This window comes from Bombina bombina, chromosome 4 (genome assembly GCF_027579735.1).
Source record: "Bombina bombina isolate aBomBom1 chromosome 4, aBomBom1.pri, whole genome shotgun sequence".
NCBI classification, from domain to species: domain Eukaryota; kingdom Metazoa; phylum Chordata; class Amphibia; order Anura; family Bombinatoridae; genus Bombina; species Bombina bombina.
This window is the reverse complement of record NC_069502.1, coordinates 649,919,508-649,942,338: the sequence shown is the minus strand read 5'-3', so window position 1 is coordinate 649,942,338 and position 22,831 is coordinate 649,919,508. Positions and strand designations below refer to the sequence as shown.

Genomic DNA, 22,831 nt, shown 5'->3' with positions numbered 1-22,831 from the left:
TAGGCAATTGATGTGTTCTAATACATAAGGTAGACTGATAGCAATCTCTTTAATAGTTTAATATGTATTTGTTTTTTTCTTTTGCATGGAGATTTAGTACTTAAAACTGACATGTACCTGTAGCAGTCGCCTCAGCCCTTATAAGTACTAGCTACTCAATTACAAACATGTTTTAACATACCTACTGGAATTTCTCCATCCCCACATAGCATCTATAACTGAGACCCTCTGCTTTTTATTTATTAATTGTCATTGGTTGCATTTATTATAACACTCATAACAGAATTCCACACTGCTGTTAAGGACAATCATAACATATAGTTATCTATGTTTGTGGGAATATATACATCTAAAGGTCACCATTAGAATATACTGAACCCAAGATCAGGCCCATATTGTCTGATGTCTACAAGTTATTTCTAGAGTATTTGCCTACCCAAGTCTGTTACTCAATATCACAAGACATACTCTACTTTGAGTCTCAATATTGAACAATATCACACACGTAGAATTCCTTATCCACCCTGTCGATATAAACTATATCTCTTAAATTTATACTAGTGTCCCATGTTCTTTCCTTTGATTTTTATTTCAATCCAGGCATATATAAATATATTGCTTATGACCCCCTACATATTCTACAAGAATACATTAAGTTAGGGGTTATTTCGATCAAAGTCATATAAAATGATAGTATTCTATGCTACTTTGTCAATAATGTCTGCTACTATGTTATTATTCTACTCTTGTTTACCTAGAGATATTTTAGATCCTCCTCCCATGTTATGCTATACCATTCTGCATGATCAAAATTTCATTTTATGATTTGAAGAGGATAACTACTTCCCCATATTATATATAGCCTTTACATAACTTATAATATACAACACTACAGAATACAATCATACCATATATTACAGTTCCATGCCCTAAGCGGGCCCAAAAGCAGTCCCTTTTCCCGATGGAACATTTAAGTTCAAAGAGAGGTCCAGTTATATATGTCTAGCTTCCCTTGTTAGATTTTTGTGAATTTGAACACTTTTGCCAATGTGTTTAGAAAGGTGTCTTTGTTACATTAATGTTCTCTACTTATATCCTATCTTCAGTTCCTAGAATGTTATGTTGGTAGTCTCAGTCTAAACATACATCAGACTCACCTAAGCTATTTTTCCAGGGGACTTAAGAATATACCCTAACTGTTTTATTATGGTTAACCAAAATGTTATTTGTTTCCCAGGTCCAATACTATTCCTATGGTTTAGGTGTTCTTTCTAAGGTCACATCAAGTGCCTTTACTTAATACGGTCCTAACTTACTGGTAGGTCTATTACTCCTTTCCCCTTAATTTTCAAATAGCTGCAACCTATCCCCTACTTCATCGCCATTCTCTGTCCCATCATGGCGGGGTACTTTCCAGTACCTCCTCCTCGCCCCCATTATAAGACCTTATCCCAAAATCCAATATAGTCCCAACCTCCTTGTCTCTAATCATTACCCATCCTTCCTAGCTCATCCTCTCATTTCCTTTGGTTTCTTATACACTCACACTAACCACTTATCATTCACTCCCCCATAGCCCTCTTCTAGCTGCCTTCACCCCACTTACCACTAGACCTGAACTCTCTCATCAACCTCCTCTCTCGCACTCGTCTCATAATATTTACTAATTCTCATAGCAACTCCGCCCCCCCAATACAGAGCAGCTCTTGTCCGCTGAATTACTGCTAGTTAATTTTAATCATTGATCCAAGAGTGACCGTCTCTATCAGTTGAGCTCCTCCCCCGTGCCCTATATCTTCATTGGGGTCTAAGAGCGGCCTCATGCAGCATGGGAGGTATGTTAAAGTTAACCCCACCAAAGATGAGATTTCATTGCACTAAGTTCATTTACTTATTCAATGGTTGAAACTTGAGATGTCTAATGGATATATGTCTAGAAATATTATAATTGAAAATGTTTTATTACATTTTAATACATAGACATGGATTGTCATACACAAGGGCATATCTTTTAGACACCTGTTTAACAATATATTTACTAGTCCCTGTAAAGGAGAGTTTATGGACATACATGTTTCAAGAAAATACTTGTGTTTACTATCATTGTCGTTATAAGCTTACATACCTGTTGTATAGCTAATTATTTACCATGTCAACCTGCATATATTATGTATATTCCATGCTGTTGTAAATGGACAAAAGTTATATACTGTACTTGCCAAAAATCTCAATAAAAATTAAATGAAAAAAAAATATATATTTTTAAATACCCCTAGTCCACCGCCCCCGACATCGCCGACACTAAATTAAATTATTAACCCCTAATCCGCCTCCCCCGACATCGGCGACACCTAAATAAAGTGATTAACCCCTAATCCGCCGTTCCCTGACATCACAGATGCTAAATAAATTGATTTTACCCCTAATCCGCCGCTCCCCGACACTAAATAAACCTATTAACTCCTTAACCACCGGCCCTCCACATCGCCAACACCTAAATAAAGTGATTAACCCCTAATCCGCTGCTCCCCGACATCACCAATGCTAAATAAAGTGATTAACCCCTAATCCGCCGCTCGCCGACACTAAATAAACCTATTAACCCCTTAACCACCGACCCCCACATCGAAACTAATAAATAAACCTATTAACCCCTAAACCGCCAGACCCCCACATCGCAAAACACTAAATTTAACTAATAACCTGTAAACCTAACACCCCCTAACTTTAAATTAAAAGTTACAATATAACTATCTTAAAATAAATAAAAACTTACCTGTGACATAAAAAAAACTAAGATTAAACTATAAATTAACCTAACATAACTATTCTAATAACATTTATAATAACTACTATTAAAAAAAAACTAAATTACAAATTTAAAAAAACCTAATACAACGAAAAAAAATCAAAAAATCTAACAATACAAAAAATAATAAACACTAAATTACGAAAAATAAAAAACTCTAAGATTACAAAAATTAATAAACGAAATTATCAAAAAAAAGTCCCCCCAACAGTAAAACCTTTAAAAGGGCATTCAGCTCTTTTACAGTGCCCAAATTCTTCAAATTAGCCAATAGGATGAGAGCTACTGAAATCCTATTGGCTGATTTGAACAGCCAATAGAATTTCTTTTTTTTTTAAATCATTTATTTAAAGCCAACACTGGGTACAGCATGTCAATTGTAAAGTTGACGTCTCGCAGGACATCAAAATAAAGGAGTAAACATACATGTTTCAAGTCATGAATAATAAAAACGAATACAAAAACCAAATATGTTAAATGTCTTGTAACCTGCCTGTTGGTATTTTAAAATGAAATTAAACAATTCCCTAAATAACATTTAACAATCGATTGGTCACCAAAAACTACCATCCACAATAGAGATAAGACAATAACATCAAACAATAATACACAGAAAAAAAGAGGAGAAGAGAAAAGAAGGGGGGGGGGGGGTAGACTAGTGTGGTAATGAAATGAAATGAAATAAAATAAAATAAAATAAAATAAGGAGGCGCACTGGTTAGGGAAATCCTTATCCCTATAGTCCTAACCATACATTGGGCAGGTGCCCAGTGTAGATATTCAGTTCAACATACTGTAGATAGAATTTTTTAACGGTTTCATTAATTGAATTTGCACTCTCTCAGGAAGGGTGCGAACAAACCCAGTCCATTTTTTTTAAATATGCAGCCAGGTGTGCATTGGTCAGATTCTGTAATCAATACTGATCCCCCCGAGCATTTAGTAATCACAGCTTGTTTGAGGGTTGAGAACTTTGGAGCCGACTGACCTTTCCAAGTTCTTAGAATGAGGTTGCGTGCCAAAAATATTACTGTATTAATTATTATATATACCCTGGAACTTAGTTAGAAAAAAAACAACCTGTGCTCGGATTGAGAACTCTAATAATAAGACTGAATTCATCCAATGATTAATTTTTCCCAAAAATTTTGTGATTTTAGGACAATCCCAAAAACAGTGGAAAATAAGAGTTGGCCCTACATCTTGAACAATAGATATTTGATTTATACCATCTAGTTAGGTCATTTGTTGTTAGTTTGTTGTTAAATAGGCCATATAAATCAATTTTAAGTGCGACTCCTGCCAGGGCGTCAGAACCCACGATTTATCTATTAATCTGAGGCTGTCTAAAATGTCTTGTGTACTAATATTTGGAAAATACTTTGTCCACTTGTTTTTTACATATTCCAATAGATCAAAGGGAAGGAGCAGTTCAGAATAGAATATAGTGGGGTAATAGAGTATATCCCGTTGCGATATAAATTGATTCTGCTAGATAAGTCACCCAGAGACCAATCTAAACTATATTCCTGTTTTAACCCGGAGAAAAAGTGCCTAATCTGTAAATAGGCATAGAAATCTCTCCTGGATAATCCATATTTTTAATTGTTATTAAGCTACAAATATTCAATGGCAGGGACCTTAGCGGGCAGTGGAGTATAGCGTTCAGATTCATATTTCAAGAATGTGACCTGTTCCTTCTCGGTGATCCAATCTATCGCAAATTTGACCAGAGCAGCTAAGTTGTAATCTTTGATATTGGGTAGAGCGAAACCTGCCGAGAATCTAGGCTTCATAAGACGCTCAAGGGCTATCCAGGGCTTAGCTCCTTTCCAGATGAACTTACAAAGCAAATTGGGAAGGAATCCCTGGAAAGAAATGCTATATAGCACTCTCTGCCCAGACTGGGGTAGAGCCACTGATACAGTTTAAAATTTAACTTTTATTTCTTTACTTTAAAAAGATGGGTGGACATGAACAGGTTAAAATCATTCTATCTCAAATTGCTAATGACAATTTTTTCCGGTTGTTATTAACTTATTCAGGAGACCGGTTAATTCTTTGTTATTTGTTGTGTTATTCTATTGAGTCAGTCGGTACTCCCTTATATTTATAAAGTGAGGCTAATAAGAGCCCTGTAATGGGTATTGCTGGTGTTTTGATGTCTCATATATTTGTTAAGACTAGTATTGGTGTTGAATTGATTGAATTTTGACTTGGGTGGCAGGAAGGATTATCAAACTAAATTCACATTTACACGTAGACCTGGGTTGTGTGATTTTGTGTTGTGCAATTCACTTCACTTTATTACGTTTATGCACAATTACCCCAATTTTGGTATCACTAGTATTCAGAGGTTATTAGTTGTATTGTCCATTTATATTCTTTTATTCTTACGTTTATCATCTCACTAGTTTCCTATTTAGTATCCAATTTTTGGATACTAAAGTATATAAAGGGGTGGATGGTTTGAAAATTGATATTTATTCCAAACCTACTGATAAAAATAACACATTATGGTTTGAGAGTTTTCACCCACCCACCACCTTTAAGGCTGTCCCGAAAAGTCAACTCCTTAGGGTTGATAGGATCGTGTCAGATCCTACCATTAAGGAGGTTCGCCTAAAGGAAATGTCAGATAAATTTATCTCAAGAGGTTATCCAAAGGCATTGATTGAAGTCATAAAACAAGATTTGAGCTTAAATAGTAACAGATCCAAAACAGTAGGGAAAGCAAAGAACATGAATTATTCTAAAAATTTAGAGAGGATTAAATTTATATCTCAGTATAATACAAGAAGTCACCAAATTAATAAAATCATTCGTAAATATTGGTACATTCTATCTAAGTGTCACCCAGGTATAGGGGCCTTTTCAATACCACCTATGTTAGCCTATAAGCGTGGCCCTAATACTAAAGATAAATTGGTGAAAGCAGACATTGGGGCAAAGAAAAAACAAATTCAGGGTACAATAACTGGTCAAAAACGGAAAAGATGTTTCCCGTGTCTATCTTGCATTAATTGCAACTCTATGATTAAGGGTGATACCTTTTGTCACCCATATACAGGCAGAAAGTAATCCATAAATGAATATTTGACTTGTAGGTCAGAATATATTATTTATGCAATTAAATGTCCGTGTTCCTTGATGTATATTGGTCAATCGACCAGGGAAGCACGAGAAAGAATTTCTGAGCACAAGTTAAATATTCGTTGTGGTAAAAAGGATGCTCCAGTGGCTGGACACTTCATAAAGGCGGGCCATAGAATAAGTCAATTACGTTTCCAAATCATTGAAAGAGTTAATACACCTAGAAGAGGGGGTGATAAGGAGAATATATTAACTAGGAGAGAAACATTCTGGATCAATGAATTAGGTACTTTATGGCCCAGAGGTTTAAATAGAGAATGCAATTGGACTGCCTTTTGGTGACTGAATAAAATCCATTTTAAATAGAATCCAATAAAATTTAATAAAATGAAATAAGTATAGGACTTTTTTTGTAATATTATACTATATAAATGAATGTGCATTCTAATGTAAATACTAATTAGCATGAGATTAAATGTCTCTATAAATTTAAATAGATACACTATGTTGAATAGCCAATATTGACCAATTATATGAGTGCATCCATATAGTGATGAATTGAAAATCAAAATAAAGATGAAGTTAACTGATTGAAATAACTATATCAAATATGATTGATACATCTAGGATACGCTTGATACATTTTTTAATTCAATATATTGTGGTTACTAAAAGCATTAATGAAATTCGCAATGTATTTTATTATATTTTTTATTAATATGCAATTTTGTAATGTTGATCAATTTTTAATATAGAATAAGAATTTTTTCACATATGATATGAGAGATATAACTGTTTAATAATATGATGTTGATCCACTAGGTGGCAGGATGGAGGCCATTAATGTGCACTTTGATACATATTTGTATGTTAAATGATGGTTTTCCACTAGAGGGCAGCATTGTATCACTTTTCAATCACAATATTTGGCGCCATTAGGGCTATTTAAATGTTTGTTCACTAATGTTTGGTTAAGCTTGAGAAAAGGCCAAGTGTGGGCCTGAAACGTCGCTTCTTTATCCCTGTTTGCACAAATAAAAGTCTTTTATTGCACCAGCTGGAACGATTTCTGTTTCTATATATCAATAGAATAACACAACAAATATCAAAGAATCAACCGGTCTCCTGAATAAGTTAATAACAACCGGAAAAAATTGTCATTAGCAATTTGAGATAGAATGATTTTAACCTGTTCATGTCCACCCATCTTTTTAAAGTAAAGAAATAAAAGTTAAATTTTAAACTGTATCAGTGGCTCTACCCCAGTCTGGGCAGAGAGTGCTATATAGCATTTCTTTCCAGGGATTCTATCCCAATTTGCCTTGTAAGTTCAGTATTAGATGCTAGCACCACTCCTCAAAAGGAATATAATATAGTGATACTAAAATTAAATATAGTATCCAAAATAATTGAAACCAATGAGGAGTTTGCCTATATAGTGCCCTTGTTATTTTTGTGTGTCAAATCCTTTCCAGATGAACCTGGAGCAAGCTTTGTTAAATCTTTTAATATCTGCTTTAGATATAAATACCAGAATATTTTGTATTAGATATAGCAATTTTGGAAATATTAATGTTTTAATCAACATGGCACGTGCGAAGAGAGAAATCGGTAGGTTAAACAAATCCTCCAATTTATTTATGCAATTGTTGAAGCACTTGGGAAAATTTAAATGATACCACTCCTAAGGATTTGTGCTTAATCTGATACCCAGATAGTCAATAGATTGGGTCTCTATAAAGGAGTGCTTGATGTTACCAATAGGATTTCAGTAGCTCTCATCCTATTGGCTGTTCATATCAGCCAATAGGAATTCAGTAGCTCTCATCCTTTTGGCTGATTTGAATTTGAAGAATCAAATCAGTCAATAGAAATACAAGGTATGCCATTTTTAAACGGGTACCTTGCATTCAACTTCAGTGTACGGTAGTGATCGTATGAAGAGGACGCAGGATGTCATCGCCTGTCCTGGATAGGTCTGCTCCACGCCGCTGGGATGAAGCTAGAAGAAGCCCTAACGATAGATGAAGATGTCGCCGCCTAGATGAAGACTTCTCTCCGCCTGGATGGAGATGGATGTCTGGACTTCAGGAACCGTGAGTAGATATTCTGTGGTTAGTGTTATTTTTTTTTATGGTGTTTTTTTTTAAGATTAGGGCTTTGGGCACTGCAAAACAGCTGAATGCCCTTTTAAGAGCAGTAAAAGAGCAGAATGCCCCTTTAAGGGCAATGCCCATACAAATGCTCCTTTAGGGACAATGGGTAGCTTAGGTTTTTTTTATTTTGGGGGGTTGGTTGGGTGGGGGGGTTTACTGTTGGGGGGACTGTATTTTTTTTTCTAGGTAAAAGAGCTGTTTAACTTAGGGCAATGCCCTACAAAAAGCCCTTTTAAGGGCTATTGGTAGTTTATTGTAGGTTAGGGGGTGTTTTTATTTTGGGAGGACTTTTTTTATTTTTATAGGGCTATTAGATTAGGTGTAATTGTTTTTATTTTTATAATTTTGTTTCTTAGTTTTTGTAATCTTAAAGTTTTTTATTTTTCATAATTTAGTGTTTATTATTTTTTGTAATGCTAGATTTTTTATTTTATTCGTAGCATTAGGTTGTTTTAAATTTCTAATTTAGGTTTTTTAATTGGTAGTTTTTTTATTTTATTAGAATAGTTATGTTAGGTTAATTTATAGTTGAATCTTATTTATTTTTTAATTTCACAGGTAAGTTTTTATTTATTTTAAGATAGTTATATTGTAACTTTTAATTTAAAGTTAGGGGGTGTTAGGTTTAGGGGTTAATAGTTTAATTTAGGTTTTTTTACGATGTGGGGTTCCAGCGGTTTAGGGGTTAATAGGTTTATTTATTAGTTATGTTGTGGGGGCCGGCAATTTAGGAGTTAATTTAGTGTCGGCGATGTCGGGAGTAGAGGATTAGGGATTAATCACTTTATTTAGCGTTGGCAATGTCTTTAATTAGTTGTTGGTGATGTCCGGGGAGGCGGATTAGGTGTTAATAATTTTATTTCGTGTTGGCGATGTCGGGGAGCGGTGGATTAGGGGTTAATAGGTTTATTTAATAGTTGCGATGTGGGTGGGCGGCAGATTAGGGCTTAATAGGTGTAATATAGTAGTTGTGATGCGGGAGGGTGGCGGCTTAGCGATTAATAGGTAGTTTATGGGTTAATGTACTTTGTAACATTTTAGTTATGAGTTTTGTGAAACATTTTTGTTTTGCAAAATCCATATCTACTGGTCTCAGATAGCGGGATGGATCGTGTCAGTATAGGCTGTAACGCAAGCATTTTAGCTGGACCGCATAACCTGTAATATGGCGCTATGGAAAATCACGCACTCAAACGTCATTTTTCGAGTGCGGAATGGACTTTGCGTTGCAGGTTAAAATGCTTGCAGTATAGCTATACCGCCGCAACTCGTAATATGCATTACCGACCAATACACGCACAATGGCCAATTTTTCAGAGGTATAGCTGTACCGCACTGTAACGCAAAACTCGTAATCTAGGCCAATGTGAACAATTTGTTAGGAGAGCCGATATGATTTATATAGGCCCCTCTCAAACTCTCCATAGAGCAGCAAAGAGCCAACTTTAATGGGAACCACAACCTGCGTGAAATGTTTTAAACTAACTTTTTCTGATTATTCAAAATAAACTAACTTTAATTCTGTATGCAGTCTTTATCTTACCACATTCTGTTGTAGATAAAAGCTTTACAATTTAAACGTTGATCAGCAGCATTGGATTTGCTATGTATGCTGCCATCTTGTAACGTATGTCCCACAACAGTGGGCCAAGGAGGCACAGGGGGAAGAAAGAAAGTAAACGCACGCTGCATAAAAAATTGTAACGAGAGACATTTGCATTCCATCTACCTTACATATGATCTCCAAAGCCTTTTTTTTCCCCTGTGCCTCCCTCTACACCTCTCCTCCCCCCTCATACTTCCTTCCCTGCTCGTGCTATTTATAAACATAACAGTGCCTGAATCCGTTCTTCTGAGACACTACAGGGCACACTATGATTTAGTAATAGCTGGTGCCGTGTGCATCATGTGACCCACTGTTGTGGAACGTACTTTAAAAATGTCAGCATACATAGTACATCCAATGCTGCAGATCAAAGTTTAATTAAAAAGCTTTTATCTACAAAACATGCAGTAAGATGAAAAGACTGCATACAGCATTGTGAGTTAGTTAATTTTGCACAATTAGAAAACGTTAGTTTAGAATATGTCAAGCAGGTGTTGTGGTTCCCTTTAAATCATAAAACGTGCTTGATGACATTCTTATAAGGCAGACGAAGGGCTTGATAAATTGATCGCTTAGTGTTCCAGAAATGGGCCAGCTCCTAAGCATATGTTTCTTTGAAAATAGATGCAAATTAAAAACTTGTTTAAAATTGTATGCTCTATCTGAACCATGAAAGAAAAATGTTGGGTTTCATATCCCTTTAAGGGCTAGATTAGGAGAGGAACACTAACTGGATTTATTATGGATTTATCGTAGCTCTTTGCACACTTCTGAGGTAACTCGTGTATTACAAGTTGAAAGTAAACATGTTCTCTTGAGCACAAATGAATTTAACAAGCATCATGATAGCTCAACTTCAGAGCTCTGGTAAACTGTTATGCGAGTCAAAAAAGTTGTACATTAAAACACATAAAAAATACATTGTGCAGTACAGTTACAATCATAATAACACTGATAAAAATACTTAAACACATTTTTAAGGGCTCAAAGATATGAGATCTCAGGTGTTAGGGACAAAAAGACCTGCCAAGGGCTTTAACACTGAGATAAATACATACACATGTCTAAATATGTATATGTATGTATATGTACATATACAAAACACGGAAGGAGACTGCACTCTCAGACCGGACTGGGTACACATCCCATGACCCTGCAACATGCACAGCCCTGGGTGCACAATAGCACTCTCAGGAAGCTGCACTGTCACCAGAGTCACAGGCAGTTAACCCCAGACAGGTCTGGGATTGGGTGCAAGGCCCATAGGAAAAATTACAAAACAAATTAATACAGCACACAGAGAAAGTCCAGCACTCACTTACAAGCTCTCAGCTAAGTTAAAAGCAAAAATGGAAGAGTTAGTTACCGCATCTGGCCAAATGGGATAAGGGACCATGTCAAGGTCTCTTCCAAAACCTGAGTCCCTAAACAGCCACATAATGCAAGCTCTCAAACCTACAAACTGGGAACAAGTGAAGGGTGCACAGGCTTATGTAATCACCCTAGACATATACAAAACACGGAAGGGGACTGCACTCTCAGACCGGACTGGGTACACATCCCATGACCCTGCAACATGCACAGCCCTGGGTGTACCATAGCACCCTCAGGAAGCTGCACTGTCCCCAGAGTCACAGGCAGTTAACCCCAGACAGGTCTGGGTGCAAAGCCCATAGGGAAAATTACAAAACAAATTAATACAGCACACAGAGAAAGTACAGCACTCACTTACAAGCTCTCAGCTAAGATTAAAAGCAAAAATGGAAGAGTTAGTTACCGCATCTGGCCACATGGGATAAGCCCAGGTACCACGTCAAGGTCTATATACACACACATATATATATATATATATATATATATATATATATATATATATATATATATATATATATACAGGGGTCAAGTCCTACCAAAAAGTGTGGGAACTCACCAAGACTTCTACCCCTACTTACAATTAATATTGTTTTACACACACAATTACTTACATGCACACGCACACTTATATGTATATAATCTATACACTTTGGTTAATGAAAGCAAATTAAAACCAATGAAGGGTTGATTGGTTGCCTTTGGGCCTGAGAAGCCTCCTCTCTCACAGAGTCTCACCCACTTAAGGTGCAATAGTCCTATTTCTGCTGAGGGGAGCTAAATAACCCCAGAGTAGCCACACAAAAATGTAAGCACCATGTGTTTCACACAGTGAGAGGTGATCACACAGCAAGACCACTGACAGGCTTGCATTTAGTGTATTGTAGGAAGTGTTACTGCCCATTACTAGAGGATCTTGCTATCCCTCTAACCAGACTGTGCTCCAGCTCCTGCCACCAGCAGCAGCAGTGTTTACTGAAGAGTTTCTGTTTTTTGTCCAGAGTGAACTTAGTTCCTCCTGCAAAAATAGTGCAGGAACTCCGTTCCCATGCGTTCCCGTTCTACTTGACCCCTATATATATGTATATATATATATATTTATATATATATATTTAAAAAAACAGCTTCACACACCTCGCAACACAGCTTTTTGTAACTCACTTGTCTTTTATTTTCACAAACTCATCCCAACGTTTTGGTCCAGGCGCTGGACCTTTGTCAAGGGAATTACTTTAATTCACAGCATATATATGTGTATATATATATATATATATATATATATATATATATATATATATATATATCCAGCTTTATGTGAATCTGCCCTCAACCACCCGGTTGTTCAGTGTAAAAAATATAGCTTCACCAAAAGACAAGAACAAACTAGGATTTTTTCAAACATGAAGTCAAAATTTATTGACGTTTCGGGGAGTAAACCTCCCCTTCCTCAGAACATAAAGTGTATACAAACAAATGTGCTTAAATAAGTGTACAAACACACAGTAACCTCCCATTTCCTGTCCAAAAAAGGCACCAAAATGACATCATATCCGGTGTAAAACTAAGTGAACCCGGAAGTGCTCACCAACAATCACTTCTGGTATCAGCTCAATTAAAAAAATGGAAAATATAAACTCAACTTCTTAATTATATCTTGTGCGTTAAAATAAACAAAACATCATTGTGTATAAAACATAAACCAAGTGTAACTATCTCTAACTGATTCCACCATGTTGTCAGCGTCTAACAGCTATTTGTTTATGTCTGATGACCGGAAGTGACATCACTTCCGGTTCTGGGTAACACTGAAGTGCGCCACTTCCGCTGTTATACCATTCTCAAATTCCACCAAAATACATGTGCTGTGTTGGTTCCACACTACAATTTAACTTAACGTGTTACCATGATATAAAATTGCACCTTACAAGAAACCGGTAATCTTTGTGTTGACAATATATATGTGAATTCCTCGGGTACTGAAACAATCACACATGGCAAAACAGTGCTTTAGCAATATCTTACAAATAAAAATAAAAAAGCTTGAAGGATGGATGCTCGCAGACACAGTACGAGTCTGGCATGGACATAAAAACCAAAACCCACTAACAATGGTTATGTACTACGTGGGGAATTACCCCTCTTACCTATTGGATTTTAAACAATACAACATGTGATCTGAATCAACGATTTATATTTTTCAAATTTTTCAAGTTTTGCAATTTTTCAATTGGGGAATACAGTTCAACCGTAAGCTACCATATAATAAGTAGTATGAACAGCGTAGTCACAGTGAGAAAGGGTCGTATCAGGACCGATAACACCGCCACCAAGGTCTAGGGAGTGCAAAGTGGTGGACAACATGAATCGAAATGATCCACGTCACCCTCAGCAACACACTAGACTGTAGAAAGGGGTAGGTATCCCACCAAGAGGCGGAAAGCCACCCCCTCAGTCCCCATCCACAACCTGCTGGTGCTAAGGTCCTAGTCGGCCCATGCAAACACTACTTGCCACTAAACTTAGTACCACATCATGACAAAGCACCAAAATCAGGTGGAGAGTTGGGTTCCTTGGGGTACAGTGTTCCTAATCGGAACATCCATTCTGCCTCTCTTCTTAGAAGCAGTTTATTCCTATTCCCTCCTTGGGTCAACTTTGGGATGTGATCAATAAGAATAAACTTGATAGCAGACACAGCATGCTTCGCTGTCAGCCAGTGGCGTGCCACTGGTTGATTGGATTCCCCTTTCTTGAAGGCTGATCGCAGCTCGATGGTTCGCCATTATTTTGCGTATAGTTCCTTGAGTCTTTCCTATGTAGTGTAGACCACATAGACAGATGATCAAGTAAACTACAAATGTAGTGCAGGAAATTGAATGATTGATGGTATATACTTGGTTTCCATGTGGATGATTGAACTTTTTTGTGGTTATTATAGCGTTGCAAGTTGTGCAATTGGGGCACCAAAAGCATCCCTTACGTGTGCCTTGACGTTCTTCGTTGGTATAACTCTTGACCGGATCTGTAATCACCAAGAGATCCTTGAGGTTAGTACTATGTCTGTATCCGAACAAATGGTGAGTATTCTGTACAAATTTCAATTTAGGATCGGAAAGTAAAATATGCCAATGTTCCCTGATGGATTGTCCAACCTTAGATGTATTAGGTGCAAAAGTAATTGAAAAAATGACTTTTTTGTCAAGGTCCTGTAGCTGGTCCTTCTTCAGTAGAAGTGAAACTTGTGTAATATCCTTGATCTGTTCTTTAACAGCTTCCAGAACTGTAGAAGGATAGCCTCTTTGGTCAAATCTAGTTTGCATCTCTCGTACCTGTGATTCCCCCTTCTGTCTGCTAGAATTGTTTCTAATGACCCTTATATACTGTGATTTAATGATCCCTTTAACCAGAGATGGTGGATGACAGCTTTGGGCCATCAGTAGGGAGTTGCGATCTGTTGGCTTAGAGTGCAAGGTGGTCTCAAGCCTTGTCTGTTCCTTAGTAATCATCAAATCCAAAAATTCAATATGGTGATCAGTAAATGACATCATAAACCTGACCGTAGTGTCAGTGTTGTTGAATTTTTGGAACCACTCCTGTAGACTCTCAGGGCTCCCTCTCCAGATCATTAAGATGTCATTGATGTACCTCTTGTAAAAAATCACTTGAGGCACATCATGACAGCATAAATTGCCGTTCTCAAAACCTGCCATAAACAAATTGGCATACGATGGGGCCATGTTCGATCCCATCGCCGTGCCCACCACCTGGAGAAAAAAGATCTTTCAAACTTAAAATAATTTTTGGTCAGACAGCATTCAGTCAACTGAACAAGAAATTCAATGGGTGGACTGACATATTTATCCAAAGCTCCTAAGTGTTCCCTCATAGTTTCCAAACCCAACTGGTATGGAATAATCGTGTACAGACTATTAACATCAAGTACTACCAATAAATCATCTTTCTCCACTTGGATCCCTCTTAATAATCGTAATAACTCGCTAGAGTCTAGTAGAAAAGCTCTGGTATCTTGTACCACAGGTTGCAACAAGAAACAATTGGGCGGCCCGGTGTTCATACTACTTATTATATGGTAGCTTACGGTTGAACTGTATTACCAAATTGAAAAATTTAAAAACTTGAAAAATTTTAAAAATATAAATCGTTGATTCAGATCATATGTTGTATTGTTTAAAATCCAATAGTTAAGAGGGGTAATTCTCCTCCGTAGTATATAACCATTGTTAGACGTTTTTTGTTTTTATGTCCATGCCAGACTTGTACTGTGTCTCCGAGCATCCATCCTCCAAGCTTTTTTATTTTTATTTGTAAGATATTGCTAAAGCACTGTTTTCCCATGTGTGATTGTTTCAGTACCCGAGGAATTCACATATACATTGTCAACACAAAGATTACCTGTTTCTTGTAAGGTGCAATTTTATATAATGGTGACACCTTAAGTTAGATTGTAGTGTGGAACCGACACAGCACATGTATTTTGGTGGAATTTGAGAATGGTATAACAGCAGAAGTGGCACGGAACTGGAAGTGACATCAATATAAGATTGATGATATTTGTTTTTATGAGATTATTTATTGACTTTTTATATAAATATAATGGTTAGGTATAAATGAATACAATAATATAATAATTCTTTGTATAGACACATATATGTATAGGTTGTAGTAAAAAGATGCAGCAATGTGGAAAAATGTTGCTTGTTTGCCAGGAATAAAGATGGTGATTAGGGGCTTATGACAAGAAAATTGCCAGGTAGCAAACGCTTGAAATCTAAGGCCTGGGGGGGGGGGGGGGCGGCCCTCACCTCTAAAGAAGCAACCAATGGTGTTGTGAAATGCGTTATGCTCCGCCCCCCCACCACACGTCATGACTTACCAACTCATACATGGAGTGAAATAGCGCATTAGCTGTTGCACAATTTAAGTGCATTAAGTGTTGGTGCCTTCCCGCTCTGAATATCTACAGATTTACACACACGGAGCAAAATAGCTTTCAGCCTGTGGGGTTAACAAACGGACTCAGTGACTGTTTGGCTTATGCTCCTTACTTTGTTTGTGAGGTTTACTGTTATTGAACCACTTGGTTTCTAGAGTGTACCTCCGTGAGTGGAGAGTATATTCACTTTTGGACTTTTACTTATACTTTGTGCATAGTTGCCACATTTTATTTGTCGTACTATTAAACACTTATTTTATACATATCCATTTAGTGTCATTATATTATCAGCCCAGTACACATACTACTATATATGTGGGTATATGGATATAGATAAGTAGTCCTGCATATAATATCTCCAAGCGCTGATACCTACTTCCATTTTTTTAACACACACACATATATATATATATATATATATATATATATATATATATATTTAAAAATACTTCAAACATATTATCTTAAGTGTGGAGTGTGAAATATTTACATTAAATACATATTAAATATGAATATTGCAAAAATATGATTTTTCATATTTTCAGCTACTTGACTGCAAAGGGCTCTAATGCACTTACAGTATTTATATATATATATATATATATATATATATATATATATATATATATATATATACTGTATGTGTGTGTGTGTGTGTGTACCTCATATCTTTGAGCACTTATAATATTTTATCACAATTTTTATTAGATATTATGTGTTAAGTGTTATGAGTGTAACTGTACTTTTAAATGTATTTCGATGTGTTTTGTGATACTTTTTTGTTTCATAAAAACAGTTAACCAGAGCTCTGAGGTCGCAATATTCTGACGAGCGTTAACTTGAATTGCACTCAAGCGATTGTGTTTACTTTCAAATTACAATATAATCGAAAAACCTTATGTGCGCAAACAGCCGCGATAAACCGCTTTTTGATTGCGCCAACAGCTCGCCACTCATAATCTAGCTTTAATCACTAGAGGATTTTTATATACCATAATGCAAAAAATATTGTGATTTCTATTTTCAAACATGCTTTACCACTGTAATATATATTATAATAATATGTGTATGTACTGTATATAGGTGTGTGTATATGCATGTGCTGTATTACCTTTCATCATTATGTTTTAATATGTTTTTTAGGTTAAAGTATTTATCAAAACCGGAAGGAGACTTTGGAAAGGACTGGTCAAATGCAGTTGACTTCATTGCCGCCACTCACTTCCCCACTAACTTCGAGAGCACTAATAAATTTCAAATTTTCCTTCCAAGTCGATTCCTAGTTGAAGGAGACGTAGCCCCAGGCATTTCTGATTTCAGTGAACAGGAAAACAGAGTCTTATCAATGTTACATAAGATCAATACAATGAATACATTCACTGGTAAGTTTTTAAAAATGTTACAGCAACCCTGCTGAAATAGTTTTATAGGAAAATCATAATATACACAGTTGACGTTACCGCTGAAACTGGAGTAAATTATTTAAAATATATTTTTTTATTAGATTTATTAAATGTTGTTCTTCATTATCATTTTAAACATTGCTTCTAGTTTATTCTGTAAGTAATTATTGTAGGGAGTGCTGGAGAGGGAAATAGAGTATCATTATTCTAGTGCCTTCTCAATGGGGCCGACTGTCCTTAAAGGGATATTAAACAATAGATTTTTCTTTGCATAAATGTTTTGTAGATGATAAATTTGTATGGCCAATCTGGGAGTGTTTTTGTAACAATGTATAGTTTTGCTTATTTTTTAATAACATTGTGCTAATTATCAGACTCATAACCAAGCCCTAAAGTATTGGATGTAGACTCAGGTCTACAGATTCCTGCTTGCTCCTGTTTGTGTAATGGATCTTTTCATATGCAGGGGAGGGGGTAGGGTCCCAGCCTAACCTCATCAACAGTGGTAAACTGGGAGCTTCTAAGTCAGTTTTTAAAAGGTTTTATACTGGATTTTTAGATCAGTATCTGTGCATAATCTTCTTTATAGTAGTGTCTATTACATGCAGTTATATGAAAAACGGTGTATACTGCCCCTTTAATTTCTTTTTCATATGTCCACTGCTTGCCCAGGAGGTAAAGGAAAGAGACTATAAAAGGAAAACAATGGCAGAAATCAGTAGTGGAATACAAGTTCCATCACTAGTACCACTCTCCATCTTTAACAATTAGCTTTTGTCACATTTGATTTACATTTTGTTACAACCCGAAATATGCTATTGCTTTTTCTATGTGGCCTCAATTTCCCCTGTTTTATAATGTGAATTTATAAACCAAAGAAATATTGTGCCAAATTTTTATCAGGACCATATTCTACTCTGCACATCTTATATTCACCCTGATACATTTTTATGGGGTTGGAGGAAGAGGTACCAGTCTGAATGATATAAGTTGCATTAGGTTTGCTATATTTATGAACGAACGGATGATTCTTGGTAAATGGAAACAATTGCAATTGAAAGTTGAAAGTTAAACCAAAGTCATTAATCTGCACATCTGCAAGTTATTATAATAATGTGGCATATTTTAACTGTAGTCTCTACCCATTTCTCTGAATTACTTATATGAAGGATTGTATCATTGTATCATCCACCTATTTACTGACCCACAGTTATGATGACCAATAAGAGGATAATACCTATGTTATCCCTCGTATGTTATAGACCACACTAGACCAGACGTCACCTTACTGCAAAAAAGTATAAGGGCAGGAGCTCTGTTATAGATGCCCTTTGTACCGGTGTAATAAAAAATACCACGTTGACCTAGTTCTGGTATAAGTGAAGACAGTTATGTTCTCATGTGGTTGGTATTTAAACATATACTTGAACAACAGTATCTGAAACACAGACTAGGTGTTTTTAATTAAACTGCCTGCTTTTAGGCTAATAGAGCATTAAATAAAGGCTTTTAATGTGCACACAATTACTTGCTGAATCGATAAATACAAATAGTATAACTTTAGCTCTTACTTTAAAGATCTAATCCTTTCTCATTATACGGCTAGACATAGTGGTGTGATTTGCGACTGAAGTCCTAGCTTAAAGTGTTAGGGCTAGGTAAACGTTGCACCAAACACAACTTTATTACATTAAAATAAAGTGTTACATTTATATATACACTATCTGATAAAAAATATTCATGTAAATTTTAAAAATAAAAAGTTATAAGGGTTAAAAGCTATATGGTATGTGACAAGGTATTTGAATGAGCTATAATATACTGTATATATATATATATATATATATATATATATATATATATATATATATATATATATATATATATATATATATATATATATATATATATATATATATACATATACATGTCTAAATATGTGTATGTATGTAAACATACATTGGAGCCCTTTCCACTCAAATACCTGAAAACACTGTAAAATCATTTTTAGTCAACTTTAATATTTAATAATGTGTTTTATTGTGCATGTATTGTAAATGTTTTACATATATTTTACATTCCATGTTCTTCACATAGTGGAAAATGTACTATGTATTTTTAAATAGACATTCATATATATATATATATACAAAACACGGAAGGGAACTGCACTCTCATACCGGACCGGGTACACATCCCATGACCCTGCAACATGCTCAGCCCTGGGTGCCACTGGCACTCACAGGAAGCTGGGCTGTCCCCAGAGCCACAAGCAGTTAACCCCAGACAGGTCTGGGTGCAAGAACCATAGGGAAAATTACAAACAAATTAATACAACACACAGAGAAAACCCAGCACTCACTTACAAGCTCTCAGCTAAGATTTAAAAGTCTGTCTGGGGTTAACTGCTTGTGGCTCTGGGGACAGCCCAGCTTCCTGTGAGTGCCAGTGGCACCCAGGGCTGAGCATGTTGCAGGGTCATGGATGTGTACCCGGTCCGGTATGAGAGTGCAGTTCCCTTCCATGTTTTGTATATGTCTAGGGTGGTTACATATTCCTGTGCACCCTTCGCTTGTTTTCAGTTTGTTTGGATTTGAAAGCTTGCATTGTTTGGCTGTTTTAGGGTCTCACATATTGGAAAGGACCTTGACGTGGTACCTGAGCTTGTCCCATTTGGCCAGATGCGGTGACTAACCTTTCCATTTTTGCTTTTAAATCTTAGCTGAGAGCTTTTAAGTGAGTGCTGGGTTTTCTCTGTGTGTTGTATTAATTTGTTTTGTAATTTTCCCTATGGTTCTTGCACCCAGACCTGTCTGGGGTTAACTGCTTGTGGCTCTGGGGACAGCCCAGCTTCCTGTGAGTGCCAGTGGCACCCAGGGCTGAGCATGTTGCAGGCTCATGGGATGTGTACCCGGTCCGGTATGAGAGTGCAGTTCCCTTCCGTGTTTTGTATATGTCTAGGGTGGTTACATATTCCTGTGCACCCTTCCCTTGTTTTCAGTTTGTTTGGATTTGAAAGCTTGCATTGTGTGGCTGTTTTAGGGTCTCAGGTATTGGAAAGGACCTTGACGTGGTACCTGAGCTTGTCCCATTTGGCCAGATGCGGTGACTAACCTTTCCATTTTTGCTTTTAAATCTTAGCTGAGAGCTTGTAAGTGAGTGCTGGGTTTTCTCTGTGTGTAGTATTAATTTGTTTTGTAATTTTCCCTATGGTTCTTGCACCCAGACCTGTCTGGGGTTAACTGCTTGTGGCTCTGGGGACAGCCCAGCTTCCTGTGAGTGCCAGTGGCACCCAGGGCTGAGCATGTTGCAGGGTCATGGGATGTGTACCCGGTCCGGTATGAGAGTGCAGTTCCCTTCCGTGTTTTGTATATGTCTAGGGTGGTTACATATTCCTGTGCACCCTTCCCTTGTTTTCAGTTTGTTTGGATTTGAAAGCTTGCACTGTGTGGCTGTTTTAGGGTCTCAGGTATTGGAAAGGACCTTGACGTGGTACCTGAGCTTGTCCCATTTGGCCAGATGCGGTGACTAACCTTTCCATTTTTGCTTTTAAATCTTAGCTGAGAGCTTGTAAGTGAGTGCTGGGTTTTCTCTGTGTGTTGTATTAGTTTGTTTTGTAATTTTCCCTATGGTTCTTGCACCCAGACCTGTCTGGGGTTAACTGCTTGTGGCTCTGGGGACAGCCCAGCTTCCTGTGAGTGCCAGTGGCACCCAGGGCTGAGCATGTTGCAGGGTCATGGGATGTGTACCCGGTCCGGTATGAGAGTGCAGTTCCCTTCCGTGTTTTGTATATGTCTAGGGTGGTTACATATTCCTGTGCACCCTTCCCTTGTTTTCAGTTTGTTTGGATTTGAAAGCTTGCATTGTGTGGCTGTTTTAGGGTCTCAGGTATTGGAAAGGACCTTGACGTGGTACCTGAGCTTGTCCCATTTGGCCAGATGCGGTGACTAACCTTTCCATTTTTGCTTTTAAATCTTAGCTGAGAGCTTGTAAGTGAGTGCTGGGTTTTCTCTGTGTGTTGTATTAATTTGTTTTGTAATTTTCCCTATGGTTCTTGCACCCAGACCTGTCTGGGGTTAACTGCTTGTGGCTCTGGGGACAGCCCAGCTTCCTGTGAGTGCCAGTGGCACCCAGGGCTGAGCATGTTGCAGGGTCATGGGATGTGTACCCGGTCCGGTATGAGAGTGCAGTTCCCTTCCGTGTTTTGTATATGTCTAGGGTGGTTACATATTCCTGTGCACCCTTCCCTTGTTTTCAGTTTGTTTGGATTTGAAAGCTTGCATTGTGTGGCTGTTTTAGGGTCTCAGGTATTGGAAAGGACCTTGATGTGGTACCTGAGCTTGTCCCATTTGGCCAGATGCGGTGACTAACCTTTCCATTTTTGCTTTTAAATCTTAGCTGAGAGCTTGTAAGTGAGTGCTGGGTTTTCTCTCTGTGTTGTATTAATTTGTTTTGTAATTTTCCCTATGGTTCTTGCACCCAGACCTGTCTGGGGTTAACTGCTTGTGGCTCTGGGGACAGCCCAGCTTCCTGTGAGTGCCAGTGGCACCCAGGGCTGAGCATATTGCAGGGTCATGGGATGTGTACCCGGTCCGGTATGAGAGTGCAGTTCCCTTCCGTGTTTTGTATATGTCTAGGGTGGTTACATATTCCTGTGCACTTTTCCCTTGTTTTCAGTTTGTTTGGATTTGAAAGCTTGCATTGTGTGGCTGTTTTAGTGTCTCAGGTATTGGAAAGGACCTTGACGTGGTACCTGAGCTTGTCCCATTTGGCCAGATGCGGTGACTAACCTTTCCATTTTTGCTTTTAAATCTTAGCTGAGAGCTTGTAAGTGAGTGCTGGGTTTTCTCTCTGTGTTGTATTAATTTGTTTTGTAATTTTCCCTATGGTTCTTGCACCCAGACCTGTCTGGGGTTAACTGCTTGTGGCTCTGGGGACAGCCCAGCTTCCTGTGAGTGCCAGTGGCACCCAGGGCTGAGCATGTTGCAGGGTCATGGGATGTGTACCCGGTCCGGTATGAGAGTGCAGTTCCCTTCCGTGTTTTGTATATGTCTAGGGTGGTTACATATTCCTGTGCACCCTTCCCTTGTTTTCAGTTTGTTTGGATTTGAAAGCTTGCATTGTGTGGCTGTTTTAGGGTCTCAGGTATTGGAAAGGACCTTGACGTGGTACCTGAGCTTGTCCCATTTGGCCAGATGCGGTGACTAACCTTTCCATTTTTGCTTTTAAATCTTAGCTGAGAGCTTGTAAGTGAGTGCTGGGTTTTCTCTGTGTGTTGTATTAATTTGTTTTGTAATTTTCCCTATGGTTCTTGCACCCAGACCTGTCTGGGGTTAACTGCTTGTGGCTCTGGGGACAGCCCAGCTTCCTGTGAGTGCCAGTGGCACCCAGGGCTGAGCATGTTGCAGGGTCATGGGATGTGTACCCGGTCCGGTATGA

At 37.5% G+C, this 22,831-nt stretch overlaps 1 protein-coding gene across 1 annotated transcript in view; it reads left to right on the top strand.

Annotated features, from left to right (window-relative positions):
• Positions 1 to 22,831, top strand: part of C4H6orf58 (chromosome 4 C6orf58 homolog) — a 103,622-nt gene that overhangs the window by 23,305 nt on the left and 57,486 nt on the right. The window contains exon 5 of the mRNA XM_053709128.1: positions 17,133 to 17,371. Coding sequence (XP_053565103.1) covers positions 17,133 to 17,371 — 239 coding nt within the window. The remainder of the gene's footprint in view (positions 1 to 17,132; positions 17,372 to 22,831) is intronic.